The sequence below is a fragment of the Oncorhynchus gorbuscha genome, linkage group LG26 (genome assembly GCF_021184085.1).
Source record: "Oncorhynchus gorbuscha isolate QuinsamMale2020 ecotype Even-year linkage group LG26, OgorEven_v1.0, whole genome shotgun sequence".
NCBI classification, from domain to species: Eukaryota; Metazoa; Chordata; class Actinopteri; order Salmoniformes; family Salmonidae; genus Oncorhynchus; species Oncorhynchus gorbuscha.
In genome coordinates, this window is record NC_060198.1 from 32244931 (window position 1) to 32270908 (window position 25978).

The 25978-nt window shown below is 43.6% G+C and overlaps 1 protein-coding gene across 5 annotated transcripts; it reads left to right on the plus strand.

The window, feature by feature from the left end:
• The first annotated feature begins 55 nt into the window (after positions 1-55).
• Positions 56-24707, plus strand: trip10a (thyroid hormone receptor interactor 10a). Of its 5 annotated transcripts, none has more exons than XM_046330595.1 (16): positions 56-342; positions 11903-12018; positions 13167-13223; positions 13691-13838; positions 14321-14383; positions 15917-16021; positions 16215-16343; positions 16547-16693; positions 16880-17077; positions 18420-18590; positions 21067-21096; positions 22009-22118; positions 22326-22458; positions 22697-22818; positions 22921-23066; positions 23170-24707. In XM_046330595.1, exons 1-16 carry the CDS (start codon positions 319-321, stop codon positions 23319-23321), a joined length of 1851 nt encoding a protein of 616 aa, XP_046186551.1. In that variant the 5' UTR covers positions 56-318; the 3' UTR covers positions 23322-24707. The 5 variants fall into 5 exon arrangements, with proteins under 5 accessions (XP_046186551.1, XP_046186552.1, XP_046186554.1 ...); XM_046330597.1 differs by lacking the exon at positions 56-342 and adding an exon at positions 13484-13572 and having other exon boundaries at positions 11937-12018; XM_046330596.1 differs by lacking the exon at positions 21067-21096.
• The last annotated feature ends 1271 nt before the right edge of the window (positions 24708-25978 follow it).

Consider the following 25978-nt stretch of genomic DNA (forward strand, 5'->3'; position numbering starts at 1 on the left):
TGTCGCCAGTGAACATTTTATTGAAGGAAAATCCATTGGGGAACTGTCCCTTTAAGAATTAGGATTTGGGAGTGACGCGGCTATGAAAGCTAGTTTATCCCTCTTTCCTTTGCAACGAATATTGTTTAGATGAACTAGATTAGTTTGCTAAATTATAGGGAGAAATGATTCTCACTGTTTAGAAACGGAAAGGATACAGAAGGGGGTATTTGAGCGTCCCTCGGAATTCATCTCCCAGGTTTGAGGCGTCCTCCAAATTGGGATAACTTTGAGGAAGTTCTTTGTATTCAGGGATCCGCTGATTAGAAGACGTTAAACATGGACTGGGGAACGGATCTCTGGGTGAGTATGCGAGCAGTCTGGGATCTGCCAAGGGCTTTAGCTCTCGTGAAGTTTGGCAAAGTATTGTTTTTGACACTTAATGTGATGTAGCATGTATGTTCTTCTACGACTATGAGCATGCCAAGAGACTGGGTTTGATGGAGGTAGTCAAACTATGCTGAGATTTCTTTCCCTCAGAACATCTGTCCCAGCCATACTCAACTGGACCCAGAACAGGGTCAAAATTGACCGCGTGTCCCAAGTGTACATTTTTTGGAACTCATTTGGGCCTCGTCCTCTGGTATCATATAAACATACATACGATATCGTACAATTGCAAGGAAATACGCTTTAAAAATCCATCTTGTAGCGGAGATTTGCGTGTGGATTTCATTGCCCCCTGGCACAACCCCTAGATGGGACCCTGGAGGTCTTCCTTCAAGAAAAAGTTACTGTTTTAAAACACATTTCCAGCAATTCTATGTATTTTGATATGACGTAGGCCTATGACCGGGGTGGAAAAACAAAACAAATTCAACCACAGGTTATGTGTATTGAGGATGCTTTGAACATGAAATGAACACTCAATTTGACGACTTTGTTACTTTGAGATTTTTTGGGGGGGGATGATTTGTTTTTGTGGTTTGACAATTTCAGACAGGAATGAAATGGAGATGGGGACACAGGCAAATGCTCGAAACAGTGGGAAGGTTGGAAGCGGGGATTTGATCCCTGTTCTCGGGTGGAATGTTGTATGCAACACATGCCGTGGAGTGTCACCAGTACACCAAGGCTCTGCACAGGAATATTTAATATTAGTGGCTAACTCTCTTTAAATAGGGCTGGGAGAAAATCATGCTTGCTCTCCGGGAGAGTTGGCCACACTTGATTTATGTTTTTCAAGTGCTGGGTGTTTTGAAAATGTTCTTGTTATAACAATATTTGATTTAAATCACCCAAACTTGATGAAAAATCGAATACATATCAATATTCAGGTGGTTTGTGCCTACTTATGAGATAGATTGGAGGTAAGGCTCTGGAATAGACTAGCGTCTTATCCGGGGGGGGGGGGGGGGTGTACTTTACATCAAGCTGCCTCACGCTACAGAAACAAGAGTTTGGCTCCTGCCCTGTGAGCCGTTCCGACTCGTCCGAGACTACCTACTTACTTCCTTACTATATAGTTGAAGATCCTTGCTGTCATCTTACTCTACCATCGCTGCCTAGCTTGTGCACAATACTAAAACATTTGGTTCCTGGAGCATTTAATATCAATGCTTATTTGTATAATTTATTCAAAACTGTCCATGAATGGCTGCAAAGACACAAGTAGCCATATCAGACTTCAAATGTGTGATTAATACTGGCAAAATCGGGAATAAGTGGAATAATAAAATGTGTGGGGAATACCTGTAGTGTTCTTGCCGACAAGCATAGTTATTACCCTATATTTTAGCCCATTGTTAAGAATGAGAATTGTTCTACAGATCAGACTAAATTAAATGCATAATAAAATCTCCTGAAGATGAGATGAGATAAATCTGCCCCTACACCCTGAACCAAACCATTGTTCTATTCATTGCCCCCCCCCCTCTAGAATCAAACATACAGTTTTCGGGTTCACAATCTGCTTGACAAAATGATTGATCACCAAACGAGGGGACTAATGCAGGTGTGGATGAAATCGACTTTAGTACATGCTGTCTAAAGGCTGCATTCTATGAAGCTGATTCCTACTCCCAATATGTGATAGATGCTGTTTGAACACTAATGCACATGTTTTGGGAATGTCCTGTCGCGTCCTAGTTCTGGTCACATGTTTTAAATTGCCTTACTAAAGTTATGGGTTTCCCTGTGAACAAAGATCCACCTTTTTTTTTTTTTTTTTTTTGAATGATGACTCTGCATTTGTACTGCAACTGGTTCAGAAAATGAATCATTTATGTGGTGTTGACATCAGCAACAAAAAGGTTATCCTTAGTGCTTGGATTACCCCTCCAATCCTCTCACCTCAAACATTTTCTAGATGTGGTTCGTACAGAGTGATCAGTGGCCGTGATAAATAAAGCTCGGGCAAACCCAGTTGAGGCATGGGATGTATTATGCAATGGACCTACATGTTAAGGGCCAATGTGTGAGAGTAGGCAGCTCTGAGTCTGCTTTTTAAGTTTGCTTTAAAACCCCCTAGAGTTGTTGTCCGCGCCCTGCAGAACTCTAATTAGCATAATAATACAAAGCTGTCAATTCAAGCAAGAGATCAGTTTTTTTTTTGTTGCATTGGATGCGTCTCAATCCACCGCGTCTGTCTGATGTCGCAGTTCTGCATCTGCGGTGGAAGGTGGCAGAACTAGAGCAGGGTTTGTCAGACCACGAGACATCCCTCGAAAAGCTGTCTTCTCGCAAAATCGTATGTAGCATCGGAACGGTGTGGCCTACGAACTATTATCACTCCTCTATGGAAAGATCACTCTCACGAACACCATGCGATGCGTCTGGCTGTACCAACTTCAATCTGCCAACTTCTGTCTGTAGCATCCAAACAGTCTGGGCTACACTAATATGACCCCTCTGTGTAATGGTTAGACTCACAAACATGTACATGTCAGGTTGTTTTGCTCTAGGATGCCCACGGGCCTCACAAGACTCATCTGAAGGTCCCCCGGCACCAGTTGAAAAAATGTATGGAAGCAGATACTCAAAGTATTCAGACCCCTTCCCTTTTTTCACATTTTGTTACATTACAGCCTTATTCTAAAATGGATTAAATGTATTTTTTTTCTCATCAATCTACACACGCTACCCCATAATGACAAAGCAAAAACAGTTTTTACCTTTATTTTTTACCTTATTTACATAAGTATTCAGACCCTTTGCTATGAGACTTGAAATTGAGCTCAGGTGCATCCTGTTTCCATTGATCATCCTTGATGTTTCTACAAGTTGATTGGAGTCCACCTGTGGTAAAATAAATTGATTGGACATGATTTGGAAAGGCACACACCTGTCTATTTAAGTTCCCACAGTTGACCTTGCATGTCAGAGCAAAAATACGGGCATGAGTTTGAAGGAATTCTCCGCAGAGCTCCGAGACAGGATTGTGTCGAGGCACAGATCTGGGGAAGGGTACCAACACATTTCTGAAGCATTGAAGGTCCCCAAGAACACAGTGGCCTCCATCATTCTTAAATGGAAGAAGTTTAGAACCACCTAGACTCTTCCTTGAGCTGGCCGCCTGGCCAAACTGAGTAATCGGGGGAAATGGGCCATGGTCAGGGAGGTTACCAAGAACCCAATGGTCACTCTCACAGATCTCAACCTCTGTGGAAATGGAATAACCTTTCAGAAGGACAAACGTCAATCAGGCCTTTATGGTAGAGTGGCCAGACAGAAGCCACTCCTCAGTAAAATACACTTGACTGCCCACTTCCAAAAGGCACCTAAAGGGCTCTCAGACCATGAGAAACAAGATTCCCTGGTCTGATGAAACCATGATTTAACTCTTTGGCCTGAATACCAAGCATCACGTCTGGAGGAAACCTGGTACTATCCCTACGGTGAAGCGTGTTGGCAGCATCATGCTGTGGGAATGTTTTTCAGCGGCAGGGACTGGGAGACTAGTCAGGATCGAGGGAAAGATGAACGGAGCAAAGTACAGAGATCCTTGATGAAAACCTGCTCCAGAGCGCTCAGCTCCTCCAGACTGGGGTGGCGGTTCAGCTTTCAATAGGACAACGACTCTAATCACACAGCCAAGACAACACAAGAGTGGCTTTGGGACAAGTCTTTGTGACCCAGCCAGAGCCCGGACATGAACCCGATCGAACATCTCTGGAGAAACCTGAAAATAACTGCAGCAACGCTCCCCATCCAACCTGACTGAGCCTGAGAGGATCTGCAAAGAAGAATGGGAGAAACTCCCCCAGGTGTGCCAAGCTTGTAGCGTCATACCCAATAAGACCCGAGGGTAATACTTAGATAAATGTGAGATTAAAAAAAAAAAAAAAGAAATTAGCAACATTTTCTAAACCTGTTTTTGTTTGTGATTGTTTATTTTCCTTATCAATGTAATACATTTTTAAATGAGGCTGTAACACATCACAATGTGGAAAACGTCAAGGGGTCTGAATACTTCATATACAATGTACACATACGCATGCATACTGAACAAAAATATATAAACGCATACTGAACAAAAATATATAAACGCATACTGAACAAAAATATATAAACGCATACTGAACAAAAATATATAAACGCATACTGAACAAAAATATATAAACGCATACTGAACAAAAATATATAAACGCATACTGAACAAAAATATATAAACTCATACGGAACAAAAATATATAAACGCATACGGAACAAAAATATATAAACGCATACGGAACAAAAATATATAAACGCATACGGAACAAAAATATATAAACGCATACGGAACAAAAATATATAAACGCATACGGAACAAAAATATATAAACGCATACGGAACAAAAATATATAAACGCATACGGAACAAAAATATATAAACGCATACGGAACAAAAATATATAAACGCAACGTGCGTTTATAAGCGTTTCAAACATGTTACTGAGTTACAGTTCATATAAGGAAATCAGTCAATTGAAATAAATGAATTAGGCTCAAATCTATGGATTTCACATGGCTCGGAATACAGAATGCACCTTAACTAAGGTAAGGGCATGGATCAGAAAACCAGGCATTATCTAGTGTGACCATTTAAAAATATAAAAAAAGTAAGCTTTATTTAAATAGGCAATGTGCCTCATGCAGCGTGACATATCTCCGTCGCATAGAGTTGTCAGGTTGTTGATTGTGGAATGTTATCCCACTCCTCTTCAATGGTTGTGCGAAGTTGCTTGATACTCCCCTGTAGTAATTTTGTGGCCTTATATTGTCCCCAGCACAAGGTGCACCTGTGTTATGATCATGCTGTTTGATCAGCTTCTTGATATGCCACACCTGTCAGGTGGATGGATTATCTTGGCAAATGAGAAAAGCTCACTTACAGGGATGTAAACACATTTGTGTACAACCAGAATCAAGCTGTTAAAATATGAATCTCATACTGTGGACACGGAAGCCATTGCATGCAATTCCCTGGTGCATTTAGTGCTCAAATCTCTGACAGCTGAACCGTGAGGTGGACAATTGTTTTAGGAAAGTAGCCTCAAAATAGTCTATAAAGTGTTACATATGCTACACATCGAAACACAAGGAATAGTGTTTTTGTAATTTGTTTAAGGGTGGTTTTTAAGGACTCGTAAATGTGGCTAATTTGGCCAATATCCCTCATTTATTGATGCTGTTGGCTGTGCCAGATTGGATCTGAATGCATATGGATGTCCATAAAATTTCTCAAATGTCTGGTCAATAAAAATGTTCCCTGTTGTCCGGCGCCAGATTGTCCTGAAATTACTATTATTTTTTAATTTTCGCATGAAAATCTGTTGCCAATTGGATGGGTCCATATAACTTTTTTGACACCTTGAGTTGGACCAGCATGTCACTCTCTGAACAGATACAAATGTTACACAGGCAGTCCAATTCTGATATTTTTCACTAATTTGTCCTTTGTTCAATCAGATCAGTGTGTTTTGCCCATGAATGTAATAGTGTGTAATTGCTGCACGCAATTTGTGACGTTTTTGCACGTGGGCATTCCTGAATCTGCATATAAGCCCCCCCCCTAAATGGACAGAAGAGCAGGATTGTCTGTGTAAACGCAGCCATTGTAGCGGGTACATAAGTTGTAGCACGATTCATAACTCAAATCAAAGTGCTATCATTTGGGGACCCGGAAGAACAAAGCAGCTTGTGCTGGTGTCTTGTCTCTCAGATCATTATGCTATCAGCTAGCTAGCCAAGTTCAAGTCTATGTTTAATTCCTCAAGAAAAAGCCTATGACCCAGATGGTTGTGCACAAACTGCCAGACATTCAGAATGTCTAGGGCCTAGAAGCCTTTGATGTTTTGAGCTTGAGTGAATTTAATTGACATTCCTTGCCCCAAGACTAGTTTTGTCCTAAGGAAGGATCCACTTTTGGGAGGGCCATGCCCGCAACATGTTGTCACACAGTTGGGCGCTACTTGATTCCCAGAAATAGGACATTTTTGCCTCCTGCTACCCACCGTGCACATGGATGGAGCACACAGTCTCACACACACAGTTGACATATTGAATGATATCAGTTACATGATGGCACATTTACTCCAGATCCTTCAATGTTTTCAACAGTGCACTGTACTGAGCATGCCAGTGGTCACCAACCCAACTCTAGTCCTGGAGAGAGGGTTTCCCAACAAGGCTAATTACTGACCACCAATACCTTTTTATTGAGGAATTTAAAATAGCCTGGAAAAACACTGTAGTGATCACTTGCTTTCCAGGACCAGGATTGGTGCCCACTAGAGTACCGTGTGACAACAAGCAATAGCTCACTTTTTAACATAGATGGCTGGATGGATCTTTGCTCTCGCTCATCGATCTCACATGGTTATAATGAGTATACTGAGTTGATTTCAACCTCTGTTGACTGCCACTGGTTGTCATGGATTCCCCAGCCAATGTGCACAAGAGTGAGTTACAGTGGGAGCTGGTAGGCGACACAATGGACAAGACAAACAGAGAAACAAGCAGTCTTTTCACTAGAAAATCAGGCCGAGAACACACTGCCTCTCAATGTTGCTACACGGTTTATCTGAGAGCTAGGCTATGGCTACTCCACCACCCACCCAGTGATCTGACCACACACACACACACACACACACACACACACACACACACACACACACACACACACACACACACACACACACACACACACACACACACACACACACACACACACACACACCGTATAGTGAATATGGAAATGGTGTGTTACAGAGAGGAGGGTGGGACGGTAGGTTCTGACCTCATTACCCATGTTCCCCCCCCCCCTGTGCCTCTCTCTATTCCTCATGTCCTCTTTCCATCCTCAGTGCTGTGCTGCATTGAGCACCAGCAACCTAATTAGGTTTGACCTAGTTTAATGAACTCAAAACATCACATCTATCCATGCTCTTGTATGTATGTATGTATGTATGTATGTATGTATGTATGTATGTATGTATGTATGTATGTATGTATGTATGTATGTATGTATGTATGTATGTATGTATGTATGTGTGTGTGTGTGTGTGTGTGTGTGTGTGTGTGTGTGTGTGTGTGTGTGTGTGTGTGTGTGTGTGTGTGTGTGTGTGTGTGTGTGTGTGTGTGTGTGTGTGTGTGCCACATCTGTTTCCCTTTTTAACCCAAGAGACATTTCTTCAAACCTCTACTTTTCTCTGAAAACATGTAAACTCAAACAGGTTTTATTAGCAGGTAGTTTACTGTACCTTCTATCAGGTGTTATTAGCCGGTAATTTAGAGAATGACTTCAATTTGCACACAGATCTAAACACGTTTTCATATGTTTGTATTTGTGTGAGGGAGACTATTGGAAAACATTCATTCAACATTCGTTCCTTCTCTCGCCACAATGTCCAGACTGCCTAATTGGTTGTGATTGTGTTTGGCCAGTAACGTTGGTGGCCAACTGTGCTGCTCTGTGGCATCTGTCCCTTTGCTTTCCTTGCCGTTAATCCAGGAGTTATTTTAGGCACCTAGTGTTCAGGGTGTAAGATCAGTGTGTGGGCATTAGCCCTGGCTGCTAGTGTGACTGAGTGAGGACAGGCTCTGTGTGTGTGTGTGTGTTCCACACAGAGCCTGTAAAGAAATGTAGCATGGCAGACGGTCCCTTTATAATGTTCATGAAAGATAGTGACTAAGGTAGGAAACCCTCTCTGTGGTCATGGAGTAGGATACTTAAGTCATTTTTGGAGGTATCTGTACTTTACTATTTTATATTTTTGACTGCTTTTACTTCACTACATTCCTAAAGAAAATATGTACTTTTTACTCCACACATTTTCCCAGACAGACAAAAGTAGTAAAAAAATAAATGGCCTAATTCACACATTTATCAAAAGAACATTCCTGGTCATCCCTACTGCCTCTGATCAGGTGGACTCACTAAACACATGCTTGGTTTGTAAATGTTGTCTGAATGTTGGAGTGTGCCCCTGGCTATCCGTATATAATAATAATAATAATAATAATACAAATGGTTCCACCTGGTTTGCTTTATATAAGGAATTTGACATTACATTTTTTTACTTTTACTTTTGATACTTAAGTATATTTTAAACCAAGTACTTTTTGACTTTTACTCAAGTAGTATTTTACTGGGTGACTTTCACTTTTACTTAAGTCATTTTCTATGAAAGTATCTTTTACTTTTACTCAAGTATGACACTTGGGAACTTTTTCCACCACTGAGCAGGATGACTTCCCATGCCTAGGGTGATGCCTTTACAAGTGAATCCGTCTGGAGTTGGGGGGGGGGGGTGGAGGTAGAAGACTGCTGGGTTGAGGCAGGGCCAACATGGATGGATGGGCCTACAGTCTTTGGAAGATTACGGTTCTTTGATGTGTCCTAAATCCTATCATGAAGCCAACAGTATGCTCATGAAAAACCCAACTGAATGTCCTAGCTTACTGAAACTTTAAATTGGAACCAATTTCTAAACCAAAGTATCTTATGGAGAGGGCAAACGAGGTTATGTTTGTGCGGTGGAAGACATCCACCCCAGCCAGTCGGCCGACTGGTTGTGAAACGACAATCAGCTTGGTTTATTTACGACTTAACCTCGCAGACCGGAGGACTCTGTTAAACTGGAATGAAAAGCAACCCGTTTGTTGTGTTCTCTTGGTGGTGCTTCGGGTAAACACAAAAAGAGCACACTGTGTGCTGTGGCCCTCATTTTCCTGCCCCGAAACATTTGATCAGACTTCTAAAAATGTAGTCCCTCTGTGTTCTACACATGCACACATACAGCAACTCGCTCGCAATGTCTCACACAAGTCTCTTCTCAAATCAAAGGCCTTAGGTGTTATTTGTTCACTCTCTTTTTATCGTGTGCCCTTTTGAAGGGGTAGGATGGGTCAAGAACATGGCCCAACATGATAGGAATCTCTTCCCATTGAATGGCCCTCCTCCATACCATAACTACAGAGTTCCTTGATATCATCCTCTCTCTCTAACAGGCTTGTCTGTGCTTGAAGTGGCCATAAAGCACCCAGCCAAAAAAAGGAACTAAAGAGACTAGAAGAGTCCTCACTGTATATCAAAGTGTGGGAATTTCTGTTCATGATACGTGTGGTAGCAAGCCTATTTAGTTTTTCTTGTGTGCGTTGACGATACGTTTGCTTATGAAGTGTCGGGAAATCAAATAACGATGTGTTACGTTTGTAGTTTCTTTAGTTTGCCCCGTCCACCACCCTCTTCGGAGGACAAAAATAAACGGGTTTTTTTTTTTTACAGCTTTTATTTTTTTGTACTTTATATACACAGTTGACAAGCATGGCACATTTATTTTCTTCACAGTAGTTACACAGCAAGAATATACACAGATGAACACAAAATATTAACTCAACATGCAACAATTTCAAAGATTTGATGGAGTTACAGTTCATGTAAGGAAGTCGGTCAACTCATGAGCCTCTAATCTATGGATTTCACATGACTGGGCGGGGGTACAGCCATGGGTGGGCCTGGGAGGGCATCAAGTCAAACTTCATTTGTCACATGGGCCGAAAACAACAGGTGCAGTAGACATTACCGTGAAATGCTTACTTACAAGCCCGTAACTAACAGTGCAGTTCAAGAAGAGTTAAGAGAATATGTAGTAAACTAAAGTAAAACAAAATAACAAGTAACACAATAAAATAACAATACCGAGGCTATATACAGGGGGGTACCAAGTCAATGTGCGGGGGTACAGGTTAGTTGAGGTAATTTGTACATGTAGGTAGGGGTGAAGTGACTATGCTGCTACTCGCTGTTTATTTTCTATGCAATGTACAAACAAATGGAGGGGGGGGGGCGATTTTAAATAGTTAGGTGACCATTTTGATTTCCCAATGGGGAGCCAGGCCCAGCCAATCAGAATGAGTATTTTCAAACTTTATTACAGACAGAAATACTCCTCAGCACGCCTTCCTCACCACCCATTGGACGATCCTGCAGGTGAAGAAGCTGGATGTGGAGGTCCTGGGCTGGCGTGGTTACACATGGTCTGCTGTTGTGAGGCCGGTTGGACGTACTGCCAAATTCTCTAAAATGATGTTGTAGGCAGCTTATGGTAGAGAAACGAACATTAAATTATCTGGCAACAGCTCTGGTGGACATTCCTACAGTCAGCATGCTAATTGCACGCTCCCTCAACTTGATTTCAGATGTGTTGTGATGTTTCACATAGATTCTGAACCTTCCTAATCCCATAGTATCTACAGATTGTAAATGAAAGATAAATATTTTTATTGAAACTATCATATTGTTGATTGATTGACTATGGCTTTCCAAATCTCCCAACAGTCCTATTTGTAGGGTGAATTTGAGGTAAATGTTCCTGAACCTGTGACCAGAAACAAGCTACATAAGGGCAATACCAGAATAAATGATCTAATGATACTGTCTCTTCGCAGCAAAATCTGCAGAGCTGAGATGGCTGTATGCCCTATAAACATAACATTCTGTTGGTGGCAAGAATTTTATACATACATTTTTTTTATTGAAAAACGGCAGCATAGCCTAGTGGTTAGAGCGTTGGACTAGTAACCGGAAGGTTGCGAGTTCAAACCCCCCGAGCTGACAAGGTACAAATCTGTCGTTCTGCCCCTGAACAGGCAGTTAACCCACTGTTCCCAGGCCGTCATTGAAAATAAGAATATGTTCTTAACTGACTTGCCTGGTTAAATAAAGGTAAAATAAAAAATAAAAAAAATTAAAGTTGTTTTGTATCAGTTCATAAACCATGTGCCATAGAATCGGTACATCAAATCTCTCTATTTTACAATCTGTATTTTGGTCATCCAATGAAACTGGTATGTTTTTCAATTTATGACTATTTATTTTAGTCAATTTTGGCGTTTAAAGGGTAGACGAACAAGTTCCCTACCTTCGCTCCCTTCCACTTGCCTCCAATTTTTCATTTTTGCGGTAATCAGTTGGTTATTTAGTGTTCTATGCAATTCATATGTGGGGTGTTTCTACGGAGTCCATGTACCACAGGAAGAGTGGGGAGCTTCCTATTTCCTGTCGGTAGAAGGTCGTCCTCCTCCCTGTGGCCTCTCGCTCTCTCTCTGGCCCTGTTCCAACTTTCTCCCCCCCTCTCTTTAGTAGCAGAACGCAGCATGATTTAGCACCTCAAGGCTGGGGGTCAATGGTTGTGTATATGTGGAGAATTCTTGGAAGGCATAACATTTGGGTAGATATGGTGACTTGAGATTCAGTATCAACAGTCTGTAAACTAAATGTTGCCTCGGACTGATTTAATATCCAGCATTTCCTTAGAAGACATCACTCACCCAATGGAACGCGCCCTGTCATTCTTATCGAATGGTGACGAGCTTTTCATGCATCTCGTGTGTATCGTCTGTAATATCTCTCTCTCTCTTTTCATGTTCCTTCTCCCCAGGACCAATATGACATCATCGACAAGCACACGCAATCCGGGCTGGAACTGGTAGAGAAGTATGTCAAGTTTGTGAAGGAGAGGACGGAGATAGAGCAGAACTATGCCAAGCAGCTGAGGTAGGCCTCATTCTTCATGGTTCCTCATTCCTCAGGCCTCATTCCTGCCTGTGTGCCCACAGCAGTTGATGTTTGTGCTCAAAAGCTGTTTTATGAAATGTATGTGGTCTCTTAGGACTAGTTTGGGGCAGAGTTGAACTTGTCTTCCCCTGTTGACATTGCCCCAGCCCAGACAGTCCCAGAAACACGGCCCTCATTCTCAAGCTCGAGCCTATATTACTGCCTCCCCTTTTCTCTGATCCTCACTCTCACTCCACGTGTGTCTGTCAGTATCTGCTGCTGTGCTCTGGTGGAGAGGAGAGGAAGTGGGAGCAGACTGGCACATGACTGACAGGATGTGGTCAGAGAGAGCTCTAATGAAAGAAGGAAGAATAGGAGAAGTGGCTGTGTTTTAAACATAGATGTTATTCTTGACTGTAGTTTTGCATTGGCTTTCCCTTAAAGGGGCAGTGCAGGCAGAAACATGATATTCTTTGTTTTTTTATATATCTCCACACTGAGGTTAGAATCATACAGTGAAATTGTGACAATTATGATAATGCCCTTTTAGTGTAAGAGTTGCCTGAATTTTCAGCTTGTTTGGCTGGGTGGGTTTTTTAGACCTAGATGATGATAATAGAAGATCAATAACTGCTAGCTTTCAGGTTACACATCCTTCCCATTAGGCTCCTCTCGTACCACTCCCAGACTGTACCACTCCCAGACTGTACCACTCCCAGACTGTACCACTCCCAGTCTTAGTAGAATTCTTGCTTGAGCTTTTTTTGTTTCTTTTTGACCATTTGAATTCAAAACCATTTACAGTAAGGTAATTAATTGTTACCTTTGATATTGAGATAAAAAATGGCAAAATGGAAAGATCAACTGTGCCAGTAGACCGGGGTAGGCTTGCCTACAAGATGCAAATATTTGTGTTTGTTGTTTCTTAGAGGTGTGGATTGATTTTTAAATTTAAATCATTTTTAATAAATGCAAACTGTAACCAATTTAGGTTAGTAGAACGTCTTCATTGAGATTTGAATAGACACCCTAATTTGATGTGATGTGTTTTCCTCTCATTTAGGATAATTAAGTTTGCATCTGTGCTTTTGACATATTCTGTCTTCCAGACTACTTACCATATCTTCCCCCTCTCCTAATATTGACAGAAATCTAACAAAGAAATACAATCCTAAACCAGGCTGTAAAGAGGAACAGGAATGCAGGTGGGCTTTTGTGTGCGAATGAATGTGTGTGTGCAAATGAATGTGTGTATGCAAATGAATGTGTGTGTGCAAATGAATGTGTGTGTGCATAAAATAAATGTGCTGAATTTGTACCTGCCCAGGCCAGCTGTGATCTTCAACATGACTTTCAGTTCCTAATCAGACATATAGAAGAAAAACAAAGCTTGACTAAAATAATACACCCACAATACATGACGTAATTTCAATGATGTCTTTTCAAACTGCTTTCCTGTCTATAGTACTGTAGTTGGAGAGGCTATGCCAGCACCTGCAGAGCAATGCAAATGACTGCTACTATACCCCCTGAGAGGGAAACGGGAATAAGGAAGTAATGGACCTATCATTACCTGGCTAACACAGCTATTTAAGCAACAGTGTATGTAACTTCCTATCAACGCCCAAATCCGTTACAGATCTCATCTCTTCTCTACCCCCCCCCCCCATAGGTTTTCCAACCACCAGTCCTTCCTGGACATCCTGAATGAGATGAACGACTACGCAGGACAGAGGGAGCTGATTGCTGAGAACATGATGGTGAACATCTGCATCGAAATCACCAAGTACCTGCAGGAGCTCAAGATGGAGCGCAAGACGGTGAGAGAGAGAGAGAGAGATCCACACTGATGGGGAAGGATGGAAGATTATTATAGTGAGGGCGAGTGAAGATGAGTGGGATCTAGGGAAAAGGAGGGAGATTGTGAAGGAGACAGGAAGGACCATCAGATATTTGTAGGTTCCTCTGTTATGGCACGACGGTAGCCTTGATTGGGTTGTCTCGTAGGGGATGGTCACTGTCGTGTTGTCGTCCTCTGAACGCAGAGGAATGCCTTGGCCCAACCCCAATGGAATATAGAACACACACAAACACTAAAAAGTCTCCCAGTAGACATGACCCACAGACAGACAGGCAGACAGACTGCTATTTGTTTACCATCTGTTTTGTTCAGTGGTTTTTGGTGGCCGTTGTTTATTCTGTACCCAATGCCAATGGCCCTGTCTAAGTAGGGACCGTCATGTCATCATCCTAGTGTTCTTGGTGTCTCATGTGTCCTCTCTCTCTGTTTTTCTGTTTGCAGCATCTGTCGGAGGCCAAGAAATCCCAGCAGAGTTTGGAGAGCACCTATAAGCAGCTCGACAGTGTACGTTTGTTTACATGTCAGGCCGTCTGCCCAATAACTCCTCTCTTCCAAAGGGAAAATCTACGCTGTTGGTAGAATACTAATGTATACATCCTCTCTATACAGTAGGCCTGTACTTTGCTTGTCAGTGAACAACTGTTTATTCTTTCTGTTCAGTCAAAGGCCAATGTTTTTGTCCAGTCACTGTCCTTCATCGTCTATCGTGGTGAAAGCTGTCAAATGTTTCTGAATGCTCTCTCATATCGTCTGCTTTTTGTCTGCTGTAAGCGGGGTCATTGTTACATCGGTGAAAGGGACGTTTGTTCACTAGTTGTGAGTGCATGTGTGTGTGGTGACTCGGGTGACCAGTATTTGTAATATACAGGAAAAAGAGACGAGGAGCTCTTTTTAAAAGCAGGGGTAAGCAAGTTGGTGGTTGAAGATTTCCCTCTAGTGGTGTGGGGGCTGTGCTTTGGCAAAGTGGGTGGGGTTATATCCTTCCTGTTTGGCCCTGTCCGGGGGTGTCCTCGGATGGGGCCACAGTGTCTCCTGACCCCTCCTGTCTCAGCCTCCAGTATTTATGCTGCAGTAGTTTATGTGTCGGGGGGCTAGGGTCAGTTTGTTTATCTGGAGTACTTCTCCTGTCCTATTCGGTGTCCTGTGTAAATCTAAGTGTGCGTTCTCTAATTCTCTCCTTCTCTCTTTCTTTCTCTCTCTCGGAGGACCTGAGCCCTAGAACCATGCCCCAGGACTACCTGACATGATGACTCCTTGCTGTCCCCAGTCCACCTGGCCATGCTGCTGCTCCAGTTTCAACTGGCCTGGGCCCTAGGACCATGTCCCAGGACTACCTGACATGAGGACTCCTTGCTGTCCCCAGTCCACCTGGCCATGCTCCTGCTCCAGTTTCAACTGACCTGAGCCCTAGGACCGTGCCCCAGGACTACCTGACATGATGGCTCCTTGCTGTCCCCAGTCCATCTGACTGTGCTGCTGCTCCAGTTTCAACTGTTCTGCCTTATTATTATTTGACCATGCTGGTCATTTATGAACATTTGAACATCTTGGTCATGTTCTGTTATAATCTCTACCCGGCACAGCCAGAAGAGGACTGGCCACCCCACATAGCCCGGTTCCTCTCTAGGTTTCTTCCTAGGTTTTGGCCTTTCTAGGGAGTTTTTCCTAGCCACCGTGCTTTTACACCTGCATTGTTTGCTGTTTGGGGTTTTAGGCTGGGTTTCTGTACAGCACTTTGAGATATCAGCTGATGTACGAAGGGCTATATAAATAAATTTGATTTGATTTGATTTGGGTAGGGAACCACCAAAATGAGACCAGAAACCAGCAGCACTCCTGCCCATTGCTCATCACTGTATGGGTCAGCACCACTTCAGTAAAGTCAGGTGCAAGTGTTCACTACCCTTGGGTGAAGCAGAGGTCTCGCTTGTACACAATAGTAGAGTCTATTCTCTTCCATTCAAAAAATGCCCACTGAGCACAGTATTGGTTTTAGCTAAGATCAACATGGTGTGTTTCTGTCTCTCTGTGTTTTAGAGTAAGAAACGTTTTGAGAGGGAGTGGCGGGAAGCGGAAAAAGCTGCTCAATATGCCGAGAAAACTGACCAGGACATCAACGCCACAAAGGCCGACGTCGAGAAGGTAGGAGGACACCAACGCAGAATAAAAAGAACACAGGTTTTCATTTTCCGTTGCAGAACGTTTTCCTACGGTGTGCCCTACTGAACACATTCCAGCTGTCCTACTTGTCCCGTTTCCCCTTTAAACAGTGGAATGTGAGCCACCATACCGGCCTGTGTGTGTGAGACCTGTGTGTTTTGTTACCGGTGTCCAGGCCAAACAGCAGGCCAACATGAGGACACACATAGCGGAGGAGTGTAAGAACGACTACGCAGCCCAGCTGCAGAAATACAACAAGGAGCAGAGCCAGTTCTACTTCAGCGACATGCCTCTCATCTTCAACGTAAGGCAGAGCCTCTCACCCGTCCATCCTGACCTTAACCTAGCTTTCCTTCCTTCTGATGGAGCTATTTTAAATGCTAACGTTGGGTTCAACAGACACTAAAAACACATCTGACCTTTTTGAGATGGTTACTCTGTAATCAGGCACCAAGACATGGCAGATCTAATTGGGTGATGTCATGTATGCGTCTCCTTGCCCAATAGAAACTCCAGGATATGGATGAGAGGCGGGTGAGGAAGCTGGCGCAGGGCTACGTCTTGTTCTCTGACACGGAGAGGCACGTGATGCCCATTATCGGGAGGTGTCTGGAGGGCGTCACTAGAGCGGGCACTAATGTCAACGAGAGGAATGTGAGTTGGCCGTACTGTACTGCATGTATACAAAACAAACCCAGACCTAACGTAGGTAGATGCATGTGGTCCAATGAAGTTTGACAGAATTTTGAGGGAAATGGGTATGAAACACAAATGCTTTGAAACGTTTCGGTATTGTTGGTCTGTGTTTCATTGTCATAATGTAACCTGCGGTCCCTGCAGGACTCCATAGCTCTTATAGAGCAGTACAAGTCAGGCTTTGAGCGTCCTGGGGACCTGGACTTTGAGGACTACAGTCAGGGCATCAACCGTGCCTCCTCAGACAGCAGCCTGGGCACCCTCGGTACACCCAAAGGCCCCCTGGAGCTGCTGGGCAAGAACAGGAGCAAACCGTTCTGGCTGTTCAGCAAGAAGAGTAAGGTAGGCTGCTAGTACCACGCCTCCTCGCAGACACAATGACTAGTTTACACTCCCTGGTACAGCCCACTCCCATGACTCACAAACGCATTGAATTTTCCGCTACAAACACACTGCTATTATACTGGCCCAGACTATAACATTAGCAGTCAAACCACCACAATGACACCTTTGGGAAATGCCAACCATCAGGTATGATACTGGGACAGGGAGGGATGACTAGTTCCAGGTGAACTCATTTTTTCTGTGTTCTCTCTACACCGTCATTGGAGATCATAGATGACGTTGGACCACTAGAGGCCGTCTAGATCCAGAATATATTGGATGTCCCTTAAACAGGCCTCCTGAGCCAGTCTGAAATGACTGAAAATAAACTAGACAGGAATGTTGAGAGTACAGCAACCCACACCGAGCTAACCTACATCATGGCCGGCCTCTATCCCCTGCTGCATCTCTCTCTCCTCCCCCCCAGTCTCTTCCAGCACTTTCCTCCTGCTGCATGTCTGATTGGCTTACCCTGCTGACTGCTGTCCAATCCTGTTCCTCTAATACACCCAGCCTACCTCCCGTCCTGTCTGTGTGGTGCACCGCTCCTGTGTCATCGCTCCTGCTCTCCCCAAAGTGGTGGATCTGTAATGATCAGTAATGATCAGAGTTAACTTTCATATTGGCCTGTGAGAAAGGGCTTTGGATGTCATTTGTAAAAAGTCTCCCCACTGCACAACACTGACTCAAACAGCTCCTAGTTAAAGTGTTTTTTTTTATTCCAGGACTCCTGTAGGTCTAGGCTGATCTGTGACTGAGAAACCAGCCTGTAGAGTTGATTATATTCTCCCTCGCTGCTCCTCACTTGGTCATGTGGTTACACCATCATGCCAACGTTCAGTAGTTCCCACTAGCTTAGAGACCTGCCATGCGTCTTATTACAAGCATGTATACCAGGCCCAGACCTATAGGGTGTTCTTTCTACAATGTTCAGTCTACCTGTGTATCTGTGTCCAGATTGAGGTTAACCAATGGAACCTCTCATTGGTCTGCTCCAATCTGTCAACCTTGTTCCTCACGTAGGCTCACTCTACTCTACCCTTTATCGTGGCTTGTGTTTTGTTGCTGTTGGGGCTGTGGTGCTGTACTGGTGTTTCATTGCTGGTGTTGTGGCGCTATGTGAATGATCCGGTGACTGTGGGCTTCTGCAGGAGTAACTGCTGCAGTGTCGTCTTCTCTGTCTGGTGTGCTTAAGGTGTTGATGGTGTCTCTCTCTCTTTCCCTTGTCATCTGTTTTGTTTTTGTCCTACCCTCTCCCTCCATGCCACCCCCCGGGTGTCTGTGCTTCACCACACCCCAGCTCTCTCCCTCCCCCTCCTCACTCACCCCCTTGTCCACGCCGCCCGCCCCCTCGCCCGCTAACGGAACCCCCTCCCCCAAGTTCGGCCGGGACCCATTGTCGTACTGTTTGAAGGAGATCAATAAGACAGTCAAACCCAGAATATCCTCCTTCCGGACCCTCGGGCGAATGGTGAGTCATCAGGGTCAGGGGCCACAACGTCTCCTCACAAAGGCCTCCGTTAACCTGTTTGGTGGATCAACCTGTTCTGTCTTATTGTTCCAGGAAATGACTGAATACGTCCAATCAAAACGGACTCAATTAATGAGCAAAATGTTACATCTTTCAGGTGTTGACCTTTCAGAGTGGAAAGACCGACTCTTTGAAGGTGTCAGACACTGAATACACCAAACATTAAGAATACCTTCCTAATATTGAGTTGCACCCCCCCGGGCGTCCCCTTTTTTCGCCCTCAGAATAACCTCAATTTGTCGGGGCATAGACCTTCTAAGGTGTTTAAAGCGTTCCACAGGGATGCTGGCCCACGTTGACTCCAATGTTTCCCACAGTTGTGTTAAGTTGGCTGGATGTCCATTGGGTGGTGGACCATTCTTGATACACACGGGAAACTGTTGACTGTGAAAAACCCAGCAGTGTTGTAGTTCTTGACACAAACCAGTGTGCCTGGCACCTACTACCAGACCCTGTTTAAAAGGCACTTCAATCTGTTGTCTTTCCCAGTCACCCTCTGAATGGCACACATACACAACCCATGTCTCAAAGCTTAAACATCCTTCTTTAACCCTTAGAGCAGGTTTCCTTCATGTGTTTTGTACTCTGGATACACAGTGCATTCAAAGTATTTAGACCCCTGGACTTTTTCCACATTTTGTTATATTACAGCCTTTATTCTAAAATTAATTACGTTGTTTTGTTTTTTCCCTCATCGGTCTACACCCAAATATGACATTTACATAAGTATTCAGACCCTTTACTCAGTACTTTGTTGAAGCACCTTTGGCAGCGATTACAGTCTCAGGTCTTAGATATGACGCTGAAAGCTTGGCACACCTGTATTTAGGGAATTTCTCCCATTCTTCTCTGAAGATTCTCTCAAGCTCTTTCAGGTTGGATGGGGAGCGTCGCTGCACATCTATTGTCAGGTCTCTCCAGAGATGTTCAAGTCCGGGCTCTGGCTGGACCACTCAAGGACATTCAGAGACTTGTCCTGAAGCTACTCCTGCGTTGTCTTGGCTGTGTGCTTTGGGTCTTTGTCCTGTTGGAAGGTGAACCTTCACCCCAGTCTGAGGTGCTGAGCGCTCTGGAGACGGTTTTCATCAAGGATCTCTCTGTAATTTGCTCCATTCATCTTTCCCTCAATCCTGACTAGTCTCCCAGTCCCTGCCACTGAAAAACATCCCCACAGCATGATGCTGCCACCACCAAGCTTCACTGTAGGGATGGTGCCAGATATCCTCTAGATGTGACTCTTTGCATTCAGGCCAAAGAGTTTAAATCTTGTTCTCATCAAACCAGAGAATCTGGTTTCTCATGGTCTGAGAGTCCTTTAGGTGCCTTTTGGCAAACTCCAAGCGGGCTGTCATGTGCCTTCTACTGAGGAGTGGCTTCCATCAGGCCATTCTACCTTAAAGGCCTGATTGGTGGAGTGCTGCAGAGATGGTTCTCCTTCGGGAAGGTTCTCCCATCTCCACAGAGGAACTCCCAAGCTCTCAGTGACAGTCTGGTTCTTGGTCACTGACCAAGGCCCTTCTCCCCCGATTGCTCAGTTTGGCCGGGTGGCCAGCTCTAGGAAGAGTGGTGGTGGTTTTAAATGTCTTCCATTTAAGAATGATGGAGACCACTGTGTTCTTAGGGACCTTCAATGTACACTGTCAAATGTAGGACCTGTATATAGACAGGTGTGTGCCTTTCCAAATCATGTCAAATCAATAGAATTCACCACAGTTGGACTCTAATTAAGTTGTAGAATCATCTCAAGGATGATCAATGGAAATAGGATGCACCTGATCTTAATTTTGAGTCTCATAGCAAAGTATCTGAATACTTATGTAAACAGATTTAGACATTTGCAAAAATGTCTAATTCTGTTTTTGCTTTGTCATTATGGAGTATTGTGTGTAGATTGAGAAATGTTTTATGTTATCAGCTTCACTCTAAAATGTATTAAATAACAGTTGATGGGTCTGAATACTTTCAGATTTAGACATTTTGAAAAATGTCTAAATGCACTTTGTGAGAAATGTTTTATATATTTTTAAGCTGATAAATAACAGTTGATGGGTCTGAATACTTTCCGAATGCACTTTGTATATATATTTAAGCAATAAGGCACCTCAGTGTTTGTGTTTGTATATGGCCAATATACCACGGCTAAGGGCTGTTCTTATGCGTGACACAACACTGAGTGCCTGGATACAGCCCTTAGCCGTGGTATATTGGCCATATACCACAAACACAGAGGTGCCTTATTGCTATTATAAACTGGTTACCAATGTAATTAGAGCAGTACAAAAAAAATGTTTTTCAGTCTGATATACCACGGCTTTCAGCCAATCAACCTTCAGGTCTCGAACCACCCAGTTCTCTCGCGCGCACACACACACACACACACACACACGTGTTGTCTGTCTGTTTCTCTCTCCCTCAGAGGCTCACTCCAGAGAGGATCATAGTAATGGTAATACTAGAGTGGTGTCTGTGTGGGGTGTTAAAGGGTGTCTCAGCTTCTCACATTGACGGGGGAATCTCACACATGACCACCTCTCCATCAGTACAATTGAACAAGCATCTTGGTCTCAAACATCACACTAAAGTCTGCTTGTTTACCTTCTCAAATCAATGCTGGAATGTTCACGCTGTAGTTTAGCTGCTAGCACATGAACTGGAACACAGCCAGATTCAAATTCAACATTGGATGCAAAGCAGAGGGCTGAAAACATGGCCTGTCTGTCTGTTTGGAGTTGAAGAGGTGGCCACCTGGTGGATTGGGGGTGTAACAACACTTAACTCAAGTCACTGCAGCAATGGGGCAACATGGTATAATTTGACCGATTTTTTTTTTTAATAAATTTTATTTATTATTATTTATTTTTTTTAAATATTTTTTAAATATTTTTATTTTATTTTTAATTTTTATTTTTTTTATTTTTAAATATTGGCTTCAGTTTACCTCCATTGTTTTACTGGTCTGTCACTATGATAAACTCCTTCCTTTAAACGTTCACCACAAAACCCAATGGAAGAGTTCCTAAAAACAGGTTCTTATTTGGGTGGGTGTGCTGACAATGGGATGGTATTGGGAATGATTATATGGGTGACAATGGTGGTGGTCTTGGGTTCAGCTCACTGTAAAAAAAAGCGAAGCATATCTGTTTGTTCACTCTAAAGCAAAAACAATGTCATTACTAGAGGTTAAAAATGCTTTCTTGTTGTCAACCGTTTCCCTTGGGCTGAACCCTAACCACAGACCGGCATTTCCTCTAGAGGTGGTTGTGGGTGGCGGGGTGTTTTCCTCTCCTACCACGTGCCATGGTGATGGAGAATGTGTGTGTGTGCTAAAGTGACTGTTCCGCCCTGTGCGTTTTCTCAGCCCACGGTGACAGAGGACTTTGGCCATCTCCCCCCTGAGCAGCGCAGGAAGAGGTTACAACAGAAACTAGATGACATTGGCAAGGAGTTGCAGAAAGAAGTGGACCAGAGGTGTGTGGGGGAGTTTTGACTGACTGCTTTGACAACCATCTCTGTGACTACTGACAACTTCTCCCAACATAGTATTCCTGTGTGTGTGTGTTGTTTACCAATTACTGCACTTCACAGGGGATGCATTTCCACAGAGAATCAATCCACCTCTCATCTCCTCTCTTTCCCTCTCTCTCTGTGTGTGTGTGTGTTGCTCGGTCTCTCCAGTGAGGCCCTGGAGAAGATGAAGGATGTGTATGAGAAGAACCCCCAGATGGGAGACCCTGCCAGTCTGTCTCCCCAGATCAACCAGACAGCCCAGAACATGGAGAGACTGAGAGGAGAGCTCAACAAGTATGAGGTAATGGACTCCCCTCTACTGGCCACAGTCATGTACTGCATGCACTGTTCCCATATGCAAGCTAGAATACATATTGTTTGTTACCTCTTCACATAGGTCTTTGTAAACACAGACCTCGTGTTTTTGTTAATTTAATATACTAACCCTTCCCTCTCTTTGACTTGGTCCCATTCACAATCTGTCACGAGCACAATCTATAGGAAACAATGGTACATTTCCTCTGCGCTTTGTTTCGTAGTCATGGTTGACAGAGGCAGGAAGGCGAGGGGACTCGATGCTCAGGAGAGATACGTTACGAGAGGATGCGTTGAGCGACAGGTCTCACTCCAACAACAACGGCAGCACTCACGAACCACACAGGTTAGCAACCAGACGCTGAGGCTTCACTCGTGGCTGTCAGTGAATGTACTGTAGTCGTATACCTATATTTATTATTAAGCATATGTGTGTTTCTCCCTCCAGCCCTGACGGAACACACTCTGAAGAAGGCACCCCAGATCCCTCTCAGGCCATCTACGCCGAGTTTGACGACGACTTTGAGGAGGAGGAGACGGAGGAGGAGCTTGTCGCTCCCATCGGCCAATGCACAGCCATGTACAACTTCCCAGGTAGGTGTGGATGGGTCACAATGACACCAATGTACTCAACACTATTATGGTATAACACACTTGTACGTGGCGATAGTGTAACATGCTGTCATGTCCCTGCTAGGTGCCAGCGAGGGGACCATCACCATGCAGGAGGGGGAGGTGCTGTCTGTAGTGGAGGAGGATAAAGGTGACGGCTGGACCAGGGTCCGCAGGGCCAACGGGAACGAGGGCTACATCCCAACATCCTACGTCAGCATCAGCCTCAGCAAGTGACCCGACACACATCCCACCCACACGAGGCCTGAGGGAACGGCCAGTCATCACTGATGATGATTCCAAAATACTGTGGCAGCTCTCTCATGGGACCAATCAGAAAGAGGGAAAAAAGGCACTGTGGGCGGGACCATCTGGGTGTCCATAAGGAGACTACTAGGGCCAATCGAGTCGCTTTGATTTCCTCGCTGAGATGCGCACCCATGATTTCTTTCCCTTGCTGGCCAGAGAAGATGCAGTCAATTGTGCTTTTGGTTCCTTCTGGCTTGCACGTCTGTACCAGGTCACTATACTTACCACAAGCCACACATTTTCATCGTAGTTCTCCTTGATATTATCACAGTGCGTTTGTGGTTGTGGTTTAGTAGTGGATATCATAGCAGGACTGATGATATAGATTAGAATGCAGCACCAACCAACGTGTCCATATGCCCTCACCTCACTGTGGGAAGGCGTCTCCTTTTCACAGTGAGAGGGAGAGAAGTGCTGTTGTCAGGGCTGTACTGGAGCGTTTTGACATTAGGGTTGTGTTCAGCAAGGATGAAACGTTTTGAAACGGAGGTACTGCCTGAACTTGTCCAATGAGAACACAGTGCTACAGTGTGCCCTACTGAACAGGAGCCGTGGATTAAGAGGATGTTTCCCTGACACATGAATAACCTGCTCTGTCTATCTCTACTCCCATGCAGCCAGAATGTAAACGGATCACATTGTTGCTCTTCGTATTTGCGCACGGCGTTTTGGACAAAAGAACATTTTCTCAGAGAAAGGAAGTGTCTCAACACAGGTCTATGGGTGCTGCATTTCAGTAGGAAAGCCCTGTTGACACAGCCCCACTATTCAGATCAGATATACTCACCAGTTAGCGTGACTTCATTTTCCTGTAGCTCTGCGGTATAAATAGATTAGCCCCCCACAAGGCCAAAGACTGCCAGTAAAGGCCCCTTAGAGAGACATGCACATACTGCTGGCAATAAAGAAATGTTTCAGACGATCACAGCCGGAGCTTCACTACAGCTCAGATTCAAGCCATCGACTTGAATGGCCTCTATACAGGAGCTCTTTTATAGCCCTCCATTCTGAATGGGAAATAATGAATGGTTTGTAATTGAGAATATAATTTATTAAGTATGTGTAGGTTGCGACATTTAAAAGAGTTCAAGTTTAAGGCATGTTTTGGTTTATATCATAGGGGTTAACTCTCATTTGTACTTTCCCCTGCAAACACGGTGGACTGCATTGGATGCCAATACATTGTTGCAGACAGAATATGTGCAACGTTAAGACTATTGTATTTATGTTATAAAATAATATATTTTTAGCTATCACTACACCACTATTGTCTTATTGGCTTTTTTAACCTGATGAATAAAGATGTGTGCCATCGTCAGGTGAATGTGTCCATTTTGTCTGGAGTTTAAAAGGCGCTGCAGTTTTGAGCCACACAGGAATATTCCTAACGTAAAAACTCACTCGCATGTCCAGGTGCCTTTTCTGGTTAAAAGCATTGTGTTATATACCTAACATCCAAATGTCTTCTGTTTTTTTAAGGATAATAAATGTAACGTACATTTCATTTATTCATGTTCTTTTTATTGCGAATATTTGTCTTGCATAGAGCCATCCGTTGTATTATTAATAAGAGAGTAAGTTCTTCCCCAAGAAATAAGATCATTTTGAATGAGATGAGAAAATGCCTAGAAATATCAGGCGCATGTCCATACTCTTAAAGGGAAAGGCTGTTGGAGTCTCCTTAGGGGTTCTTCAAATTGAAACTGTGGGGGAACCTCTATAAGTTCTTTGAAGAACCCCTTTTAATGGATCCTCAAATAACCTTTTGGGGTACATTTAAAAAAAAACTAACTGTTGTATTAATAATATTCTGAACAATATTTTAGCTATCAGTGTTTATTATTATTTTAGTGGCAAAGCAGAATAAGAAAATATTTCCAATGACAGCCTACCAGGGAACAGTGGTTTAAGTGCCTTGTTCAGGGGCAGAACGACAGATTTTTACCTTGTCAGCTCAGGGATTCAGTCCAGCAGCCTTTCGGTTACTGGCCCAACGCTCTAACCACTAGGCTACCTGCCACCCCAAATGGTTAATGTGTTGATGTATCCATAGCCAGAATGATTTTTCAGTGCATAGTGATTTAACAGGTGTCCTGTTATAGTCATCGCAGGTGGAGGGAGCGTCTGTGAATCCCCAAAATAGTCATTATACAGATGATTAACAAAAACATACACATGACCAGTATTCATACCTTGGTTTTTCTGGTAAATGTGCATTTAAAACAACCTTGTGTTAGTGGTTTTCATATACATACCATGTCCATAATGTTGAGGCCTATGGTGTATTCTTTAAAGAAGTAACGGAGGAGGATGCTAAATGTGATCTGCATACCAATACCAATTGACATAACTTTGTATGCCTCACCTGTATTCCCGCAGACACAAAACTGAGCAGTACAGTCATCTGCACCCAATGCAGCCTTCAACATATTGTTATAGCCCACATATATTATATTCTTACCTCTTTGTTGATTGATACCCATTGAATTGTCCATCTTCTGTCTTAGAAAGATTTGCACAAATATAAAAAGATGATATCATAAAACAATATCAATTTCGATCATACAGGGGACAAACCTCACCTT